Source organism: Lithobates pipiens, unplaced genomic scaffold (assembly GCF_037356315.1).
Source record: "Lithobates pipiens isolate NorthernLeopardFrog02 unplaced genomic scaffold, aLitPip1_a1.2 Scaffold_23, whole genome shotgun sequence".
Classification (NCBI taxonomy): Eukaryota; Metazoa; Chordata; class Amphibia; order Anura; family Ranidae; genus Lithobates; species Lithobates pipiens.
Genome location: NW_027507785.1, coordinates 143,886,592 through 143,909,372, shown reverse-complemented (window position 1 = coordinate 143,909,372; position 22,781 = coordinate 143,886,592). Strand labels below are relative to the sequence as shown.

At 45.0% G+C, this 22,781-nt stretch overlaps 1 protein-coding gene across 9 annotated transcripts in view; it reads left to right on the top strand.

Moving 5' to 3' along the window:
- Positions 1-22,781, top strand: part of POLDIP3 (DNA polymerase delta interacting protein 3) — a 606,971-nt gene that overhangs the window by 275,791 nt on the left and 308,399 nt on the right. For 8 of the 9 annotated variants that reach the window (XM_077452451.1, XM_077452458.1, XM_077452454.1 and 5 more), the window contains one exon: positions 573-674. The exons of the other annotated variant lie outside the window; for it this stretch is intronic. In XM_077452451.1, the coding sequence (XP_077308577.1) occupies positions 573-674 (102 nt within the window). The remainder of the gene's footprint in view (positions 1-572; positions 675-22,781) is intronic. 9 annotated transcript variants of the gene reach the window in all.

Below are 22,781 nucleotides of genomic sequence, written 5' to 3'. Positions count from 1 at the left end.
TAGTCTACAAGGAAGTGAGCTGCCATCTAGATAGAGGGAGGCCTGTGAATGTGGCGTATCTGGATTTTGCATAAGCATTCAATACAGTTTCTTAACCTGAGGTCTGCAGGCATAGACCATAAGATTTGTTCTTGGAACGAAAACTGGTTACAGGGGTGCATCCAAAGGGTAGTAAAAGTTGATCCAGGGAATATCTAATTTGCCCCTTTGGGTATCTGGAAGGAATTTGTTTCCCCTGCTGGAGCAGAATAGATCCTGCTTTGTTGGATTTTGTTGTTCTTCCTCTGGATCAACTGAGGGTATAGGATTGGGTATATATGATTTGTATATATGTATGTATGTATGTATGTGTAATATATTTTTCCCTTCTTCCCATTTATTTGAACTTGATGAACTTGTGTCTTTTTTTTTTTTTTTTCCAACCAGACTAACTATGTAACCATGTATACGGGTAAGTATTTTTTCCCCCTGACATGGGCAATTGGCCAGGTGGATATTCATTTACATTTGCTAAATTGATAAGGGATTAAGGCCTGGTTTGTGTGTGTGTTTCATAATTCTATGTCTTTTAGATGTCTTCACAGCAAGATGTTGATAATGAAGAGGACATGGAATTGGGTCATATTCCCACTAAACAAATTAAGGTTACAGCAGCTAACAAGCAGAAGGAACAGGTAAATGAAAATTAACCAATGCAGTTTTTTTCTGTTATGAATGTTATGCAATTGCCTCCAGGCCTTCCTATAATTAAAAAAGAGAAGCCTTTCCTGTTTTTCTTTAAGTATCGGGGGCTGCTTGAACCCATACAGCATTTTGGCTGTCTGGGTGTTGGGGCATGCTCACTTGTCTGCTCTGCTGCTCAATGTTTGCTCCTCGAGTAGGTCTCCTTTGCAGGCCAGCATCTTCTGCTTTCAGCCTGCAGACCAGGAGGCTTTTCTATCTTCATGATTAATGTATCATCTCTCTATGCTCTCCTTCAGAGTTCTCCATCTGCCACCCACCTTTTTCCCTACCAGTGTTTAATTCTTTTCCCTTTTGCTGCATTCCTAGATGGTTAAGGCTGTCTGTCACTCCTCACTCAGAGAGCAGGGACTGGTTGGGCAGCCGCACATGAGCTGTAAATGTCTGCTGTAAACATTACACTGAAGTTAATTCTTAATTGTAATGCATTGATGATCGCATATTTGAGATTACCCTGTACGATCCTAATGTGGCAACTGAGATCAAATGAATTATGGGGGCTTGGATTGCAAACAAAATGCGCTCAGCAGCATGCAGGGAATTAATGCTGTCAGAAGCTCTACCTCATCCCCTAATAATTTAACCCCTTGCTGCCACCTCCAACCATATATAAAGAACCTAAATGTCCGGAGGAAGGCTTTCTGGTCATGTGACTGATCTGATCGGCTGTCACAACGGTCACATGATCAGAAGCTCCTAACTACAAAAAATGAATTGGTAGACACCAACACTGCTGTGAGCATGCTCTCAGTACAGTTAACTAGGGGTCGACAGATTATGGGGAGCGGCAGATTATGGCCAGTATTCGTGAGTTTTTAAAGAGTTACTAAACCCAGTAATAAAAAAAAAATTGTTCTCCACCTGCCACAGCAATCATGTTTTTGGGGCCTATGTCATGGGCCTGGGTAGAAGAAGCCAGAACTCAAAAATTTTGCAGTGCACTGCAGGCCCATTGTGTAGAAGCGCGCAGCACACTCAAGCGGCATTATTACATATGTTGCACAGTGCACTGGGCCTGCAAACTTTCTGAGACTAAGTTCTGGCTAATTCTACCAGGATAGGGCAAGGGCTGCTGCCTCCCCTGCATTGGACAGTGCATGTCACGGAACAGTGGAACTGGACCAGGGAGCACACACCAGCCACCCACAGCAGGGTGCCAGCCAGCAGCCACCCACCCACATCTGGGAGCCAGGCCACTCACCCACACAGAAGGGAGCAGGGTGCCACATGCCAGCCAGTTTTACCTTATCTGTAAATGCTCTGAAATTTCAATGCAGAGAGAAAAAGTATGGTCTGGGACTTTCTCATCTCAACCATCCCCAGGAAAAGTAGCAGTGTGCAACACATGCTCAAACAATGTTGGCATGGGATCTACAACTGCAAAAACCAAAAATACATCATATCTTGGAGCCAATATAAGAGTTCATCGTGTTGAATTATATAATGCAGCTCAGAGAAAACAAAATCAAAGTGAAATACCACTATCCCAGGCTACAATGAAAGATATGTTTCAGATGAAAGATAAGTGGCTAAAGATCCAAACTCCTGGACAGAGCAATCAAAGATGGTTACTGATAACCAGCTATTTACAGTGGTGTATGATTGGATTTAAGCAGTTAATGTCCTTAGTTGTGCCAAGGTAGAGACTGAAGAGTGAATGGTGATACAGAACCGACATGTTGGTAAAACTTGCCAAAAGGTAGTTCAGAAAGTATAGCCTATGCTGCAACCAGAGAATGCTGGCAACTCACACTCATTCATGATTGACAGCTGGTCAGGACCAAAAGAGTCATTAATGAGCCTTACATGCCATTCATTAAAAGCGGATGGACAAAAAGGCAATTGGTGTTAAATACAAAAGTGATGCAAGGAACCCACACATTAAAGAAACATTTCTAGGCATGTTTTAAGATTGTGGAATAAAAGGAGTAAGGCTTGCGCTTCGAGACAGCGGATCAAACATGGTGAAAGCAATGAGGCTTGCTGAAGTGTCAGACCTCGGTTGCATGGCACACGCCCTGCCACTCATAAATGATGGTCTGTCAAGCCAGAGAGCTTTGATATAATTGGCATGCTGAAGAGGTGCACAGGCCATTTCCACCATTCAATCCTTGCCAAACAGCGACTGAGATGTATTCAGGAAGACCTTGGCCTACCCAAAAACAATTTTGATTCAGGCAGTTTCAACACAATGGAACTCAACATTTCACATGCTGGACCAGAAGTGAACTCTTAGCATCTATGTAGGTGAACATGGAGGATATTCTTGTCCTACTGCTGATCGGTGGGACATTGGTTACAATGTCATTGAGACCCTCCTCCCCATAGAGGAAGTGACACTAGAGGTGAGTCATTATGACTCATCTGTGTCATCCGTCATCCCATGTGTGAACTTTCTGAAGATGCTTCAAGAGAATAAAGGACTCCACACACGTGGAATTAAAACATTCAGGCAGATCATGAGGGACAGCCTCGCCAAATGCTTTGAGAAGTAAGATTAAAAATGTTGTGCTAGCATGTCTTTTGGATCCTTGATACAAGAATCATGCTTTCTCTTCTGATGTATTGGCCAAGGCAAAACTGTGGCTGACAGATAATACTCAACAGGAGGTGCTGGAGTTTCTTGCTGAAAGGTCAAGTCATGATGAGCATGTTAATAATTTGAAAGAGCGGGATGCTGCCAAAACGGACAAACGTCCAAAAAGACAGGCGGCACAGTGGGGTAGTGGTTAGCACTTTCACCTAGCAGTAAAAAGGGTTGCTGGTTCTAATCCCAACCACGGCACTACCTGCCTGGAGTTTGCATGTTCTCCCTGTGCCTGCGTGGGTTTCCTCCAGTTTCCTCCCACACCCCAAAGACATGCTGGTAGGTTAATTGGCTTCTGTCCAAAATTGGCCCTAGTATATGAATGCAAGTTGGGGAACTTGGATTGTTGACTCCTTGAGGGTAGGGACCGATGTGAGTGTGCGATGTATGTGCGGAAGCGCTGCATAAATTGACGGCGCTATATGGGTACCTTAAATAATAAATCTTAATGAGACACAATGTACAGGGATTGGGACAATTGTAGACACGCACACCCACTCAGGTTGAACTGGATGGACTGGTGCCTTTGTTCAACCTTAATAACTATGCAAGTATGAAAAAAGTGGGAATATTGACAAACCCCTACTGCAATGCAAGACAAAATAGATATATAATTTATCAGCTACCAGGCATCCTGGGCTTAATTTAGCCATTAGTTTTAAGTCATTTCATTAAGATTTTGCTCCTACAATTAAAAGCCATAATGTCACGTTTCAATGTATATCATGCATGGTGGTTCTCACTTTGGATGATCACTCATTTAACAACAAATTTTGTAACTTTTAGGTTGTTCTGCTTGTAACTTTATTTTATTTGACCTCCTTTAAATATTCAATTGTTTTGATCTCCTGGCTGTCTTTCAGGTCTGTGACCATGGGGTCCACTTGTCATTTTGGAAGGGTGGTCATATGTCCTCTCAGGCGGCACCATTTTAGTGTGCTGATACATCCCTGCATGTCATCTTTTTGCAAAAAGTCTGTATCAGAGGATTAGAGTATTTATAAATTAGCAATTGGCCCCATTAGAAAAATGTTTGTCCATTGTCTGATTGAGAAATTTTGTGACTGGCCCGAGAGTGCAAGAGTGCTCCCCTTCATGTTGTGGCATATATTCTAAGGCAAAAAAATTTCATCTTGGATGTATTGAAGTTTTATGGTAAAGACCTGAATGGCAACCAACAGCAGTCTCCATCGTAAATTATTATTATTTTTTTTGTTAAGAGACATGATCATGGATACGATGGACGAATGGATGTTTGATCTTACCAACGTAGAACATACCGCAGTCACATCTCATGTAATACACAATTCCTATAGACTGACAATTTGAGGAAAATCTGGGTCTATATATTTGACCATTCGGCAAGGTAGTTTGTTCAGCAACTAATATATTTAATTGTGGGGAGAGTATTTGGCAAGTTCGTGAATCCTGCTTCTAAATAGGCAAAGGCTGACAGACTGGATCCGTTGGGTATCAACAGTGATCTAATCGGGTCTGATATGTCTACACTCCCCCAATTACCTAGATGATGTTGTATCTGAGATGCTATGAAATATCTGGCATGTGGCACCGCCATGCCTCGATCTTTCGCTAGTTGTAATGAGTTTAGGCTAATTTGCGCAGGTTTGTTACCCCAAATTAAGTCTCTAAATTGTGCGTCTGAGTGAACCACTTATGTATTATCCACATAGGGGAGTTGTGTAATATATATGAGTTGTGGAGCCCATATCATTTTAGCTAGGTTGACTCTCCCAGTAACTGTAAAGCCGCGTACACACGGGTGGACTGTCTGGCCAACTTAGTCCGTCAGACAATCCGACGGACAGTCCGTCGTACTTTCGAATGAACGGACTTGACCACACACACCACTTTTTGAGCGGACTAATACGGCGTACTAAGTCCGCCATACTATCCGCCCTACTTTTGAAATGAACGGACTCGCCCACACACGCGGAGGAAAGTCCGCTCATTTCGAGCGCGTCTCCAGGTAGGCGGGGCCCGCGAAGGAGACGTCGCTGACCCCGCCGCCTGGTATGGACTTAAAGGGGAACCCCAACGCCAAAAAAAATCGGCGTGGGGGTCCCCCCCAAGTCCACAACAGACCCTTGTCCGAGCACGCTACCCGGCCGGCCAGGAAAGGGGGGCGAGCGAGCGCCGTTGGTTGTCCGGGTCTGCGGGCGGGGGGCTTATTGGAATCCGGGAGCCCCCCGGATACCGGCCCCCCACCCTATGTGAATGAGTATGGGGTACAATGTACCCCTACCCATTCACCTGTAAAATAAAAGTACCAAAAAAACACAACACACGAGATAAAATAGTTTATTGCACAGCTCCGGGGGTCTTCCGTCTTCGGGGGTCTTCTCGCCGGACTCCTCCGCTATCTTCTTGTAGCTCTTTTGCTAGCGGAGGAGTCCGGCTTTCTTCCTCGCCGCCGGCCTCTTCTCCCGACTTCGGGAGTCTTGTCCCCCCTCTGCGGTTCTTCTGCCGGGCCACCGCGCCTTCTTATAGCTCTTTTACAGGCGGTGGCCCGGTTTTCTGTTCTTCTGGCAGAAGAACCGAAGAGGGGGACAAGACCCCCGAAGTCGGGAGAAGAGGCCGGCGGCGAGGAAGAAAGCTGGACTCCTCCGCTAGCAAAAGAGCTACAAGAAGATAGCGGAGGAGTCCGGCGAGTCCGGCGAGAAGACCCCCCGAAGACGGAAGACCCCCTCGTGTGTTGTGTTTTTTTTTGGTACTTTTATTTTACAGGTGAATGGGTAGGGGTACATTGTACCCCATACTCATTCACATAGGGTGGGGGGCCGGTATCCGGGGGCCCCCTTATTAAAGGGGGCTCCCGGATTCCGATAAGCCCCCCGCCCGCAGACCCCGACAACCAACGGCCAGGGTTGTCAGGAAGAGGCCCTTGTCCTCATCAACATGGGGACAAGGTGCTTTGGGGTGGGGGGGCCGCGCGGCCCCCCCTTCCCCAAGGCACCCCCCCATGTTGAGGGCACGCGGCCTGGTACGGCTCAGGAGGGGGGGCGCTCGCTCGCCCCCCTTTCCTGGCCGGCCGGGTAGCATGCTCGGACAAGGGTCTGTTGTGGACTTGGGGGGGACCCCCACACCGATTTTTTTCGGCGTTGGGGTTCCCCTTTAAGTCCATACCAGGCGGCGGGGCCAGCGACGTCTCCTTCGCGGGCCACGCCTACCTGGAGACGCGCTCGAAATGAGCAGACTTTTCTCCGGGCGGGAAAAGTCCGCTCATTTCAAAAGTACGGCGGACTGGCATACACACGGGCCGATTGTCCGCCGAAATGCGAGTACGACGGACAGTAATTCGAACATTCCGAAATACTTAGTCCGCCATACTGCACGCTGAAAAAGTCCGCTGAAGCCCACACACGAGCGGACTGTCTGCTGAAATGTGTTTCGGCGGACTAAGTAGGCCATACAGTCCGCCCGTGTGTACGCGGCATAAGAAGTAACTTTTTCCATGCAGAGCATTTCAGTTTAAATTTAAGTAGTGGGACCAGGTTCAGCACAAGGTGTTAAGTAGGGTCTGGGGTCACTTGTACGCCTAAGTAGCAAAATTCTTCAACTACAACTATATCCTCCGCACATTCAGTTAGGAGACTCGTCAAGGGGCATAAGTACCAGTATATGTTGAAACCCGACAGCTTTCCAAAGTCGGCTATCGGGTTCATCACATTCTTCAAAGAACTGTCCATGTCTCCCAAGTAGATCAAAGTGTCATCCGCTTACAGGGAAATTATATCTTGTCTGGGTCCCCGTAAAAATCCTGTGATGTTCTGTGCTGCCCTAATGTGTATAGGTTCCAAGGCAAGGGCGAGCAACAGGGGCGACAACAGGCACCCCTGTGGCGTGCCCCTGTAGAGCCTAAAGTAATCAGACACAGCACCATTGATGCGCATTTTTGCTGATTGGGAGATATATAACAACTGAACCCACTTTAAAAAGGTTGTACCTACTCCAAATCTAACCAACAACTCCCAAAGATATGGCCATTTGACGCTATTGAATGCTTTAGCAGCGTCCAAAGATAAAATGGCCCTATTTCCTGGGTTGTCAGTGGGGATCTGTAGATTAAGAAATAGTCTCTGCAGATTATGAGATATGGATCTTGTCATTTTAAATCCTTATTGATCCCTGTGGATCAGTCGCTGAATACATTTAGCCAATCTGTTCGCCAGAACCCTGGCCAGCAGCTTGACAAAAAAAGGTTAATAGTGATATGGGCCTATACGAGTCCGGTAATAAAGCATCTTTGCCAGGTTTTAACAAGACTATTATACGGGCCTCATTCATGGAGGGAGGGGAGAGATCTTGTTTCAAAGGCCTTATTGTAAACTTTTAGAAGCGGTGGGGAAAAGTTGCGCTGTGTAACGTTTATACACTTCTGTCCCGGGTACCAACTACTATATATTGACAAAAATTACATCTGATGGTACCAAAGTTCTTGCACCACACTGTTCTTCCTGACAGAATGATGACTGTGAATAAAGGCGTTGTTCTCGTGCGGTGGTATGGGGGAGCCCTTTCTCAGCTCGTTTAAATGGAGCACAATCTATCTGGGCCTGGCGTTTTTGATGGGTTCGGGCTTTTGATAGCGGTTACCATTTCACACACAGTAAATTCTGCCTCCATTAACTCTGCGTGAGCACGAGCTACTGTAGGAAGTTGGAGATCACGGAAGAAGTCTGCTGCCTTGTCTTTGGAGGAAGGTCTAGAGGAATTGTAGACTTTAGAATAAGAGGGGCGGCACAGTGGTGTAGTGGTTAGCACTCACACCTAGCAGTAAAAAGGGTCACTGGTTAAAATCCTAATCACGACACTACTTTCCTGGAGTTTGCTTGTTCTCCCTGTGCCTGCGTTGGTTTCCTCCGGGGACTCCGGTTTCCTCCCACACTCCAAAGACATGCAGGTTAATTGGATTATGTCCAAAATTGGCCCTAGAATATGAATGGGGACCTTGCATTGTGGGTTCCTTGAGTGTAGGGACAGATGTGAGTGTGCAGTGTACAGGGATAGGAACAATTGTAGACACTCACTCAGGTTGAACTGAATGGAATGGTGTCTTTATTCAACCTTACTAACTATGTACCTTTGTAAGAGGTGAAAAATTCACCTAAAATTTAGGATTTTGGCAAAGTTGGCCATTTCGCAGATATACTTTTGGCATGGCTGGAGTGAATAGCCCAGGAGTCGGTTTTCTCGCCAGTATACTGTTGGATCTATCTCCCATGTATAGTACCGATGTCCAGACCGTCTAATATATTTTTCTGCTTTTGTAGCAAGACTGAGGTCTAGTGCCGTGCATGCCTCGTCTATCTGGGGTCAAAGCTCAAGGAGTATATTTGAGCGTTGTTCTTGCTGGAGATGCCAGAGCTCCTCCTCTTGTTGCTCAATGGTTTGCTCCCCTGCCTGTTTGACTCTGGAAGCTATTTGTAGCAATTTACCTTGCATTTTTAATTTTTTTTTTTTTTTTACAGGGAAACCGGTTCACAGGGACCACAATACAAAGACACACAAGTGGTTATCATACATGCAGTAGAATATCAACATAAGTCAGTCTCTCTTTAACTTCACGGGTAGAACAAACGATCAGAGCCTGAGCCTTTACATAGGTGGGCATTTCCTGTGGAATTGTGAAGGCCCTTTTTGGGTCTGAAGAGGTCTGAGGTCTCTTAGGAATGAGAAGTCAAAAGTTCTTTGGTCCTGTGGTTTTCACTTTTACTGTAAGGGAGAGAGCCTAGAAAGTGGTGTAGTACCATTTGGAAAAGGGTGACAGTAGAAAGAGGGGTAGAGAGAGAAAAAAAGAGGGGGGGGGGGGGTTTGGGCATGGGTCTCTATTGGGGCAGTTAACTCCTATCTACTTGTTTCCGGAGGCCTGGACTGGTTGGTTGAGGGGTGTGTGTTAGGTGTGTTGTCTAGTTGGTCATTCTGAGTTTCCGTACCCTCCTCAGAATATCTAAATGCGTTTCATGCCTGCCACGTCTTGGAGTAAGTCTCCTGGCGATGTTGACTGGTGAGGATCAGGTCCTTCATCCTGCCAACCTTGTCTACTTTGTGGAGCCATTGGGCTATGGTTGGTGGGTGTGGGGATTTCCAATTTAGTGGGATGCATGCTTTCGCTGCGTCTAACAGGTGTTGGATCACTGACTTTTTGTATGCACGGGTCGGAGTCCCCGTTGCGTGAAGAAGTATGCCGGTTGGTCTGGCACCGCCCGGTCTGTCAATAATGGGTTATCCGCCGCACTTCTGCCCAGAAGTGTTTCGCAGCTGGGGGCATGAACAGAAAATGTGGAGGATGGTGCCCTCTCCCGTTAGGCACCTTGACCCAAACTTGAAATTCTAAAGTGCCATCCAAAACGATACGGTCAGCAGATTAGACGTTTAACCATATACCCAACATGTTTCGGAAATTATTGCATTGTTTTGCATTTTCCTTCTTCAGGGGTAGTTTATTATGGAACAAGGTTGGCCTATTATTTTCTGATCTATAACATGAATATGAAAATATATATAATAATGGAGGCATTTTGATATATGGAACAACATTAAAAAAGCAATTTCAAACCCAGAAGTACTCACATATAAGACTCCTTGAAATTGAAAATGATAAAAGCAGCAATACAGAGAGACAGTACACGCTGGTCGCACGACTCCTCACATCCATCCAGTGTAGATGGTAGCATGCACATCCATAGCTCAAGTGTCAATTCGCATCGACAAGACGCCCTGTAAATAGCACAAAAAAAGTTTGTATTGTGAACATAATCATAAAAAAGAAAAGATAAATGCCCATTGTAGCTTGGGTTCAGTTTTATGGGCATATAATATATATTCTTTCAGCTTCAAGGAAATGGGGATCTGACAGACATTCCCCAGTTCTTTATACATAAGAGAAAAGGAGTAGTGGAGATAATAAAATATCTGCAAAATTACCTTTTAGACTTAGAGAGATGTGAGTGCCAGGGCATCAGCCGGTAAACTGACACTTCCAAATTGGAGTCAGCAAATATATACCTGCTGTGTCCCAGCATTGGCCAATCATCTGAAGGCAAGTGGGGGGGGGGGGGGTAATCCTAATGCTGCCGCCGATCAGCTGGGAAGAGGAGGAACGGGCCATCGTGGCAGTTACCGATCAGCTGTCCAGAAACAGCTGATTGTAAGAGGCAGGATCTTTTGTATACAGAGGTACGCGGTATGGCCACACCCAGAGGGAGTGATGACACGATCAGCTGTCCTAGTACAGCTGATGACGTGCACAGCATGTTTCTGAGGCGGGGGTGCACGGCCACACCCCAGGGGGCGTGATTGTCGCGCTTCACCGGCGGGAGGAGTTCTCTGGCCAAGGCATTACGTACCTAGGCAGAGACACACAAACCTGGCTCCTCTCAGTGCAGAAAGGCTAGAACATAGACAGAGAAACTCTGTTATCTGTTCAGGCAGCACTGGGGGAGCTTACCCGCCAGGTTTCAGCGAGAGGAACACAAGCCAAAAGGGGAACACATAATATAAAAACCACCTAATGGACAGAGGAAGAGGTAGCGAGCAGCGTGTTTACATGAATTAAAAAACACAAACATAAATATATATACATTATAAATAACTAAAATAGTAAATTGTATGATGTTGAAAATTCTTATAAATTCAACTTGCAAACTCCTGATGTAAATCCTGGGAGAAAGGTTCTAAAATTAAATGCATCATTTAACCCAGGTGATTGAGTAGCCTGTAGGTCAAAGATCCATCTTAATTCGCACTGGAGGAGGCGCTTATTAAAGTCCTCTCCTCTTGGGTGAAAGTGCACCCTATCCAATGCTAGAAAGAGGACCTTGGGGAGTGAGTCTGGATGCACTGTGGCCATGTGACGGCCAATTGGCACATCTGGGTAACGTTTCCGGATTGAGAGAATGTGTTGATAAATTATTTTCCAGAATTTGTCTTCTCGATGTAGTAACAGCCACATTCACATGTGAGCATGTATACTACGTCAGGAGTTTTATAATTAACGTAATGTTTGGCACTTTCTCTCTATTTGTATATTAATAAATTTGGCATTGTTATGCCTTTTAATCAATTATTTGATCTACACATTATTATTCTGCCACTGATAAAGTCCAAGGGGACATCCCCCAATGCAATTGCTGCATGTTTTCTGTAATGACTGCAAAATTTATTAGTAGGCGACTTAGGTGGGAGGTACCTCCTAATGATGGCTTCACGGATGATGATTCTATGAAGGAATGGGATTATTTTTTACACCAAAAAGGGCCTGGAATTGGTTGAATGTTTGCTGCTGCGGAAACTAAGAAAAATGAAGCCGGATGAAACCCAAATCAGAAAACTAAGGAGCTCTATTGAATCCCATAAGGAATCTGAAGAATTTCTTAGATTATCAGCCGAGATAAAAAATGGATAAAGTGGGACTTTGAAACACAAAACAAAAAAAAGAAAAAATTTATCGGAGATTTGGATGATTTTGGGAGGGGGAACGTGTTCAAATGGCAGACATGACCTGTTAATGTGACTGACTCAGTCACATCCAGGCGCCTCTGCTGTAGAGCTTTCAAATACACCCATACCCACTCCAAGGGAAGAGTTGGGTTTTATATATGACCATATTAATTATGATAATATTGCGACTCTCCAGAATGATAGTCAATATAATGCAGCGAGGTAGTACATAATAAAAGAGGGAAGAACAAAAGAGGTCAGGGCCGAAGGGGAGGAACCCACGAGTCCCCTTATAGGCAGTATCCATGGAATCCCTTGTATGTTAACAATGAGCCTTATAATGTCCCAAATTATTATCAGGCAGGGGATTCTAATGGTGCTTACTATAATGCTAGTTCAAGTTCTGGTTATTTGAATGAGTACCAGAATGCCTCTAGAACTAATGATGCTTATTATAATAGAGGTAGGGCTTCCCAATCATATGGGAACCAACTATCCATTCAGAACCGTTTTGCACCTTTGCAATACTCTGGGCCCTGAAGGGGAGGGGATTTTTACATGACCCCAAGAGGGACAGGTAGAGAGGCTCCATTTGTCTCAATCCAGGAGGGAGGCTGATTGTAGCTCCACCCCCCATCAGCTTAGACAATGGACAAATAAGAAAAAAAAAATCCGAGAGCAAGTAGAGGAGACAGGTGAATACAAAAGGGTAAAACCCCAGTAGGAGCTGGGATCTATAAACTTGGTGGTACATCCCTTAATGAGGATGAAGTTACGGTTCTAGATAGAGGTCTTAAATATGCCCCTACCCGCAATTTAAACATATTTCAGACCTACATTAGAAAAAATATCTCCGACATCTGAATATTAAGAAATACTACCCTTCCAATACTACAGATCCGGACAGAACCTAATATGGTGAGGCCTCCTGGTCACCATTCTACTCTTTGCAATAAGTCTGTTTTTAACCCCCCCCCCCCCCAACCTAGATACAAAACATGTCAATGTTTTTAAGAACATGGTTATTAGAGATCTTGAATTGCTCAAGATCCATAAGGTGAATGATCCCCCCCATACATCAAGAAGGGCATTGAATCCCTGATGGAGCCGAAAAAGTACTTAGTAAAGCATATTCTAACAACAAAATGGAGAATTTACTTAGTGACTATAATACATATGTGATGCTTAACAAAAATCCTATATTTCAGTTTGAGTTGCATTCCTATAATATACTTGCCAAAAATCTATAAGGACAGTACCAGGGAAGCCTAAAGTCAATGGGATTGACTCTCATCCAGACTGGGTCAGTAGTGGACTCTTTCCTTCAACCCATTGTCTCTAAAACCAGATCTTGCGACTCATATAGGTAAGTTTATATAGAGGGAGAGCAGAATCAATCAAAGCTTTCCATTGCGAGACCCTAGGTGGTTTTAGTTTTTTTTTCCAATTTAGGAGGATAGCCTTTCTGGCAAGAATGCCGCATAGAACACAAACAACTGCCTATGTGTGTTCGATGTCACTCTGTCACAGATACCCAAGAGCAGGATCATCGTGTTCAGACCCAGCGAGAAGTTCCCCACTGCTTTAATCTCCCGCACCACTCCCTCCCAGAACTGGCGTATGACCGGGTATTCCCACACCACATGGAGAAACACTCCCAGCTCTGTAGTGCACTTGGGATTCTCAAGAGCCTCTATGGGGTATAATACACCCTGTGGATGAATGTAAGCTGGATGTATCTATCCTTAGCTGATATCATTAAGGGTATATACCGTTGTATCCCTCTTCCCAGTCATCATCCACTAGGGCCGGGAGGTCTGCTTGCTATTTTTGGAAGAGTTTGGTCCCACCACTGGGCTCCTTGGAGGAAATCCTGAGGTATAGAGAGGAAAGGATACAGTCAACATTTTGTGACCTAAAAAACCTTTAGACTCCATGAGACTGTAAGGAAACTCTAGAGGGGAAATTGAACCTGTATCGTGTAGTGCAATTGTAGGTACCCAAAGGTCATTTGGGAGGCGAGATGGTATGCTTTCCTGAGAGAATCAAAAGTAAGGAGTGTGCCATTTGGCATTATATGTTGGAGAATTTTGATGCTATATCTGGCCCCCAGGGCACGGTCACGGTTAGAGCATAGGTGTTTTAGCCTTGGGTTTCCTCACAGTGGCGTAAATGGCGAGATTGTGGCAGGTGTGTTCAGCCTAGCCGTAACCTGTTGCCACACCCAGACCATAGTTCGCATGGGGGTGGTTATGTCAGGGTGAGCTTTCGGCCCACTAAAAACTAAGTTGCTGAGTGCAGCATATGAGCCCAGTATTGCCGCCTCTAGGAACGGATGGGTTGGAGCGAGTTTGGGTGAACTACCACCTCACCGTCACCAATACCACCAATAGTACTGTTTCAGACAGGGTAAGGCAAGTCCCCGACGGAGGGCTCTGAGATAGTTGAAGGGTAGTTCGTGCAATTCTCGGGGTTGCTCCAGCCCATATAAAGGCCCATATAAAGGCTATCTGTTCTACCTTTTTAAAAAAGGAATTGGCAATCGGGACAGGGGTGTTCCGAAAGACACATACAAAAATTTAGGAAGGAACGTCATTTTAAGTAGGTTGACCCTACCTACTGGTGTCAGAGGCAAGGATTTCCAGGTTTGGCACTTGGTAATTAGGCCCTGAAGCATCGGGTAGACATCTTCCAGATACAGTTTGGGATCTCTTTGGACCTCTATTCCCAGATAGCAAAATTTATTAAAGCACTTCAGGGATGTTCGGGTGGATATAGTAGGGGCCGTCTGTGAGAGGGGGAATAGTATAGATTTATCCCAGTTGATTCGCACACCAGAAAAGAAGTCAAATTCATTGAAGTCTGAGGGCCTCATCCAAGGACGAGGATGTGTCAGGGAGGTACAGGAGTGCATCGTCCACCGGTAAGGAAATTTTATCGGTCAAGGGACCAACCTGCAGCCCCCCAACCTCCACCGAAGCCCGTAGAAGCATGGCCAAGGGCACTATGGCGAGAGCAAACAAGCCCGGGGAGAGAGGGCACCCTTGCCTCCTACCTCTACCCAGGGAGAAGCTTCCAGACAGCAGGCCATTGGTGCGCACTCTGGCTGTGGGGTTCCTGTAGGGTAGCTTAACCTATGAAATAAATTTGGGACCCAAGTTAAATCCCTCTAGTACCCGCCATAGGAATTTCCATTCGACCGAATCAAAAGCTTTCTTAGAGTCTAATGAAGCGACAACGCTTTGTGAACCCTCTTTAGCTGCTAGGGAAATATGAGTGTATAGACGACATATGTTTGTCAGTGCCTTTGCCTGGCATAAAGCCCGTCTGGTCTCCCTGAACCAATGTTAAAATGACCGAGTTGAGCCTATTTGCAAGGATTTTGGTGACAATTTTGACCTCAACGTTAAGTAACAAAATCGGGCGATAGGAGGAGCAAAGGTCAGGGTCTTTATTGGTTTTAGGAATCGCGACGATCACCGCCTCAGTCATCGTGGGTTGCAGATCCCCCCCCCCCCCTTCCATCATGGACAGCAATAGGGCATGGAACTGTGGTGCAACCAGCTCAGCGTTTGTTTTGTAAAACTCCGCCAGTATCCCATCCGGGCCTGTGGTCTTTGCCGTCTGGAGAGAGGCCACCGCTGCCTGCACCTCTTTAAGAGTTACCAGGCTGTCAGCCAGGCACGGTCCGAGTTGGGGAGAGCCAGGAAGTCCACACGGTCCAGAAACAAGTCAAGAGCTTCAGGGGTAGAGACATCTCTGGATGTGTATAAGGTCTCATAATAGTTTGAGAATCGTGTGTTGATTTGTTGGAGATTGGACATCATGTCACCCTGTTCCCCTCTAACATTAGCTATGTGGGAAACTGAGGCTCTCTCTTTGGCTAACTACGCCAGTAGCTTACCCGTCCTTTCTCCCTGCTCAAATATGCGCTGCGTTTGACTCAATATCTTCCTACGGGTTTCAGTTTTTAGCAGAGATATCTTCCTGTGGGTCTTCTGCAGATCAGCATAGGTCGCCTCATCACCTCCCTGTACATAACTACTCTCCAATCTCAGTGCCCTTATTTCTGCATCTTCCAGCACCAGCCTGCTGTCTTTTCTAGCCTTGGAAATAAGAGCCTGATACTGTCCCCTGGCATATGCCTTGTATGCGTCCCATAGCATAGGCGGTGCAGCGTTACCTCTATTATGTTCCCAGAAGGCTCCCAGCTCCACCCCCACCTTAGGGGCCACCCGCTCATCAGTCACTCAATAACCCGAGAGCCGCCACAATGCAGGCCCAGAGGGGAAGCCCGTATCTAGCTTTATTAACACTTATGCGTGGTCAGAGATGCCCGGGGCAAAATCTCCACCCCCAGAGTGTGAGGAAGCAGCGAGTCATCAGCTAGCACCAGATCAATTCTGGAAAATGAGGCATGTGTGGCAGAGTGGCATGTATACTGTTTGACACCCGGGTATTTCCATCTCCTTAAATCTGTTAAGCCATAGACTTCCATCCACCATAACAGGGTAGAGTCCCGAGACGTGCCTGTGTTAAATTTATCTAAGGAAGGGTCAGGGAACATGTTGAAATCTCCCACCAGCAGAACCCCAGCTCCCTGTTAAAGTGCAAATATCGGGGTCAATTTGTGCAGGAGTGCCATAGTAGCCGGGGGGGGGACGCGTAAAGTCCTACAATGAGCATTTCCAACCTATCACAAGTGGCATGGAGCACTACATATCTAACTCCTGAGTCCAAATGGAGATCCAGGAGGGCAAACTAGAGGGGACTTGTGAACTAGGACACTGACCCCCTAGAAGAGGCCGAGTGCGTAGAGTGATAGTAAGAGCCCCTGTTTTCGGAGGGCCAGCGTCCTAACCCCTATCAAATGAGTCTCTTGGAGTATACATATTTGAGGGGCATATTTCTTTATATATGTGAAAACCAGTGACCTTTTAAGGTGGGAATTCAGTCCATGAACATTCCACGATATAATTGTCAGTGGGGCCATCCTGTATTTTTTAATAAACCTAACCGGTGAGTACGGATCACTAATGCACCAACAGACAATACTCTCGGGCTTACTAGCACTATGATCTCCATTGATATACCTGCTACTAAGGCTCTCAATGGGGGGACCACACCCCTACACCATCGTAACCGACAGAGTCTAGAAAAGCTTAACTCATGAAAAAAAAAAGGGTAAAACAAGAATTAGATGAAATGTACACTGTAACACCCCCTCCCCCTCCCCGACAGCACCCCCCAAACTTCAGTGTGTCCCTTCCCCCAAACATAAGTTCCCGGTAACTACCATGGGGGTGCGTGTAACACTGAGCACCATGAGATCTAAAGTCTTAGCACCCAGAGTCCAGCCAAGTCCAACCTCAGGATAAACGGGCAATGCAGATTCATTAGGTCTCCCGATTTTCAATCGGTGGCACAATTTTAAACTTAATCTGTTACTAACTGCAACTTGGAGGCGATAACAATGCCTTCTACAGATACTGTCCTTAGGTTCCCTTAGTGTTCATGAGTCCAGGTATCTATATCCTACCAGGGTCAATGCTCCCTAGTAGGCACAACATAAAATATTTACCTACATCATGACAACAAGCCATTCAATGGGAACCTACCAGTGACCCCAGGGAGCTCATCAACTAAGACAGAGTAAAAGCGATTAACAGCCCCACTATGGGGTCGCTTAAGGGTGACTTTAGCCTCTGGGCAGCGATTCCAGCCAATGTGATGCATCTTCTGGAGAGGTAAAAAACATCACCGTTTCGCCGTCTTGGACTCGCAGCCTGGCCTGGGAACAGCATACTTTATGTGCCTTTTCCCGGAGATTCAGCTTGACTTGATTGAAGGATCGACATTAGTTTCTGGGTATCAATTGAATAATCTGGAAAGATCATGAAGCGTGTTCCTTCATAATTGAGGGCATCCATCTTCCGTGCCTTGCACAAAACCTGGTCCCGGTCTCTAAAGTTCAAGAGGTGAAGGATAAAAGTATGTGGAGGAGCTCCCGGAATACCCCAGGTAGCAGGCATTCTGTGTGCCCTCTCCACAGCAGAAAATGGCAAGAACTGTACACGTGGTAGGAAATTGTTCGGGAGCCATTCCCTGAAGGCCTGGGAGTCTGATCTCTCCACACCCAATGGCAGACCCATGATGTGTAGATTATTCCTATGATTTCTGTTCTCAGTCTTCTGCTCTGCTCTTCAGTATTTTATCAATGGTCTGCAAGGTGCGAATCCAGCCGGAGTGATCCCTCAGCGTGTCCTCCGAGTCTCCCACGTGGCGCTCTGCTTCAGTCAGCCTGGTGGGGAATGAGTCCATATCTCGCCGGGTGAGGCTGATGCCTAGTTGTACTGACTCAATTTTCCCTGCCAGGGTGGATTGGCAGGTGGTTATTGCCTGCATTAGTGCCGAAATTTCAACTGCTCCGTCAGGGCAGGGTCAGAGCCCTCCGTCTGGGACGCCGTGCACTCCAGAGGCTTAGGAGTTGAGGGAGGGCCCGAACCAGGCATGGGCTTAACTTTGGCTGCTGTGGTGCTCTTACGGGTAGCCGAGGTACTCTTACTCTTAGTCATCTCATCCCGGGTCCACTCCCGCGAGACTCGACGGGTCAGACGGCACAATCTGCAGGGACGGAGCCGTTATAGCAGAGCACTCAGCCGGAGCTCAGTCTGTGCGTCCTCTGTTAGAAGTGTTTATTTTGTAACCAGATCCAGATCTTAAAGGATACAGAACGAATCATCCAGATCCTTGAAGCTCTTACTATTGTCATCTTGTTTAATGGCCGAGGGGAGTTCTTTATACACCATTATCAGTCACGAGGCTGCCCTGACTCCTGTACAATGGGCATTTATTACATCCGACCTGTCCAGAAGACATAAGAACTTAATTTTGGATTGTTTGATGTTTTGTTTAGCCAAAAATTACTTTTTGTTTAGCAGACAATTATACCTCCAAACTAGAGGTGTAGCTATGGGGGCTTGTTTCACTTCCAGTGTTGCCGATTTTTTCATGGCACACTGGGAGGAAGATGCCATCTTTAAAAATAGACCCCCAGATCTCGTCTGCTACCAAATCTGGAATGGTGAATGGTCAAGCCTTGAACAATTTATGCAGTGGCTTGACGGTAACAATAGGAACATTGTCTTATCCTGGAATGTGAGCATTGATTGGATGGTCTTCTGGATCTAGACATAAGTAACAAGGGTCATAGGATAAAAATGAACCATTTTAAGCTCACTGAGCGCAATGCGTTGATTCCCCTTGGAAGTTGTCACTACACTCGGTTATGCAACATCCCAAGTGGACAATTTTTAGCATCAGGCGAAATTGTACTTATGAAAGTGATTACCTTTCACAATCTCAGGTTCTGTCTGCCTGCTTTTTACAAAAGTGGATTATCAAATCTAGTTTTGAAAGAGATAACAAAACTGTCCGGAGACTAGATAGAACAACACTGGTTGTCTTAAGGATAAACAGGATACATCTAGGAATGAGAGAATGATCTTGGACTTTAATGTTCAACACAAAAAATTTGAAAGGATCGTTCGTAAGCACTGGCCTATTCTTAAACAAGATAGAGTACTTGGTCCAGTCCTCTCAGAATATCCTCAGTTTGTATACAAGAAGAATGAGGAAGTGTCTAGAGGAGATAGTATGTATCGTAGGGTGACACTATGAACAAACCAGTATTAATGTGCCAACATCCCGATGGGGGGATGGGGTGCACGTCTACCCTGACGCCTGGTGGTCTTTGGGGGCATTGGGTGGGTGGATGCAGCCGTGTAGCGCCGCACATCCATTCTTTCCTCTGATCAGATGTGCGGCGATTGACGGGGATCCGGGGTCACTTGTTTTGGCCCCGCAGTTAGTCCCCGCCTCTGCTCCTCACGTGATGCCTTGTGGGCAAGGTCATGTGACGCTGCCCCTCGGCACATGCGCAGTAGCCTTCGGCCGGGCCGTGGTCACGTGATCTGAGAGGCACGCCCACAGCAGGAGTTTATTTAAACCCCAAGCTGTGCTATCCACGTGCCGTAGGTATAGCTCTGTCATTGATGCAGAAGGATTCAGTTATGGTAGAGGTGTTCACTCTCCTTCAGGAGGTAATTATGGCTGAACTTTGAACAGCATTTTTTCTCTTTAGATCTGCTGATTCTACTTTGACATTACTTTACTTTAGAGTTGGGGCTGTCTGAAGCCTACATAGATAATTTTTATTTTATGTTTATCTCTTTCTCTTTATTTTAGATTGCAATTTAGTGGGTGATACTTTGGTCTGGCCATTTAATCTAAGTGTCCAGTATATACTATCTTTTGCAATATTCAGCGATACATTTGGTACTTTATCTGTGGTTAAAGACGCACTTAATTGTTAAGGGTATATATAAAGTGACTCACAGCCATGAACATTTCCACAGTATCTTTTGCTTGCTTACCAGCAAGCTGAAAAATATTTATACTTAGAGTTTTTCAAATCCTACAGTAAGATTATATGGCTTCTGTTTCTCCCCCCCTTTTTTTTCCCCTTTTTTTTCTTTTTGAAAGAACATTGGTGGGGACTGTTTCCCATATATTGCCACAATTAATCATATATTGTTTTTTTTTTTTTTTGGGACAGGGATGATAATATATGCATTTATATATTATACTAATTATACCCCCTTTATACTAATTACGAGCTGTATGGATGTATTAATTATGAGCAGCTGCTCTTTTTTTTTCCCCCTCCTCCCCTTTTTTTCTCTATATCAGCTTGGTAACTAAATGGGCAATGCATGCCTTATGTTATTTTTGGTGCGACTTGCACCACATTGGTTTGTTCATATGCCTGCAGACTCCCATCTCTCTGCCTTGCTCCTGGGTCCCCGGAGGTCTGTTGGGATCTGTGTTTCTACGCCTCTGCTCCCTCGTCACCTCTCGTGTTTGGGTAGGTACAGTTTGGCAACCCGTGGGCATCAGCATGCGTTTGTGTTTTAACACCATAGCTGGTGTTTTTCTATCTTGTGTTTTTGATTACTTATGTATTAAAAAATTGTTTTTATTTACTGATTTGTATATGTATATATTTGGTAGTGCGAATCGCTCCTTAAGAAGCGCTAAACTAGCACGGAACATGTCGAGCTATATTGCTAACTAAAAATATGGACCCACATACCTGACACCACACTCTGGGACTCGGAATATTTTTCTACTACTGGAGACCAAACCAATGGCTTTGTATTGTTAACTATTGTATTATATACTTTACTGGAGAATATCAGCGGTCAGGCAATATGGGTCAAGCAATACTGTTTTATTCAAATAATTGCTTTACTTATGTGACTGTGTTATGTGTATGACATTTTTGATAATTAAATAATAAAATATTTCTAATACTTTTTAGATTTAATAGTCATGTGCCGTATAAAGTCCACCCAATATTAGTCTTTTTTCCTTGTATACAAGAAGGCCCCTTCTTTGAGAGACAAATTGGCCCCTGGGATCATTTATCCACCTGTCCTGTTTGAGAATAGGATATTCAATTTCCTGACAGGGTTTTATGCCTATCCACCATGTAAACAAGAAATGTAAAATGTAAAGAGTTTGCTGCCTCAGCTACGAAGAATGGGTATCAAATCAAGGATTTGATAACTTGATCTATGTCAGGGGTAGTGTACATTATGGAGTGTGAATGTGGCCTCCAATATGTAGGGAGAACATCTAGACCTCTACATATAAGGATTGGAGAACATGTGAGCAATATTAAAAAAGGCCTGGTTACACATAATGTCTCCAAACATTTTAAACTGTTTCATGGTTGCAACCCTGCCAAATTAAAAGTTTTTTTGGGGGTTGAGAAAGTGATGCAACATTGGGGGGGGGGGGGGGGGGTGGTAGTAATTTCATTTGACAATTGAGCTGCCGTGAGTTCTTCTGGGTTTGAAGCCCCTGTCGGGTTACCCATGGGGCTCAATGTCGAATTTGATTTAAATTGTTTCATGTCAGATCGATAGAATTTTTTTTCTTGTATTTTTTTTTATATATATATATCCATCTATATCTACATGGAATTTATTATTATTCAGGATTTATATAGCGCCAACAGTATTTGTGTTCACATTAGATTTATTATGTTTAGATTGGGATTATAGTAATGAGGATTGAATTTGAATGGTGATGTTTTTGTCAAATATTGTTAAAAGGTGGCTAAGATGATGTCAGGTTTATTTTTAAATAAGTGAGGAATATTTTACCTTATTTTCTTTTATTTTCTCTAAACTGAGATTATTAAATGTTTTCTCTGATTTGATATTCGTTTTTTACACACATAAGTATCCTGCCTGTGTGCCTGCCGGGGGTGTTTTGAACAATGGTCAATTATAGCTGTGGGTGTTCTCTGGCTCCTGTGTTCATGCATGGAGCGGGTTTTATCCTGGCTGTGTTAGTCTGTTAAACAGGTAATGGCTTAACAGGGAGGGTTGGCTCGAAAGGGCGGACCTTTCCTTCCTGTACGTTCCAGCTAGAAGTTTGTATTATTTGCCTGTGGTCACATGACCGGGCGTCATGCCGTCGACGTCACACCCGCTATAGTGATGGATAGATGTAAACAGGAAGTGATCGTGTAACCTCCAGATGGTCTAAGCTGATTGGATGCAGTTTGCCAGAGGCGGGTAATTACACAGGTGAATCATATAGGTGGCATATTACATATAGACGACGCACGGGCCTCCGTTGTTACTGAGGAAGTCCCGCAGAAGGGCGTTGCATGTGCAGGAGGCCCATGGAATATCCCTGCAGCCACCTTATCCACCTATGTCTGTAAAGACTACATACCATTCATTCCAGCACAAGGGGTTTATAGTGCTATGTGAGTACCTGTATTTTAGAATAATGTATTTTTAGCAAAACAGTGTGCACTATATATTTCTTATTGCATTTCATGGTACTATGGTTGGAAACTAAGAGTAACGACGTGCTGTTGTTTAAAGTGGCGGACATTGTATCCCATTTATTT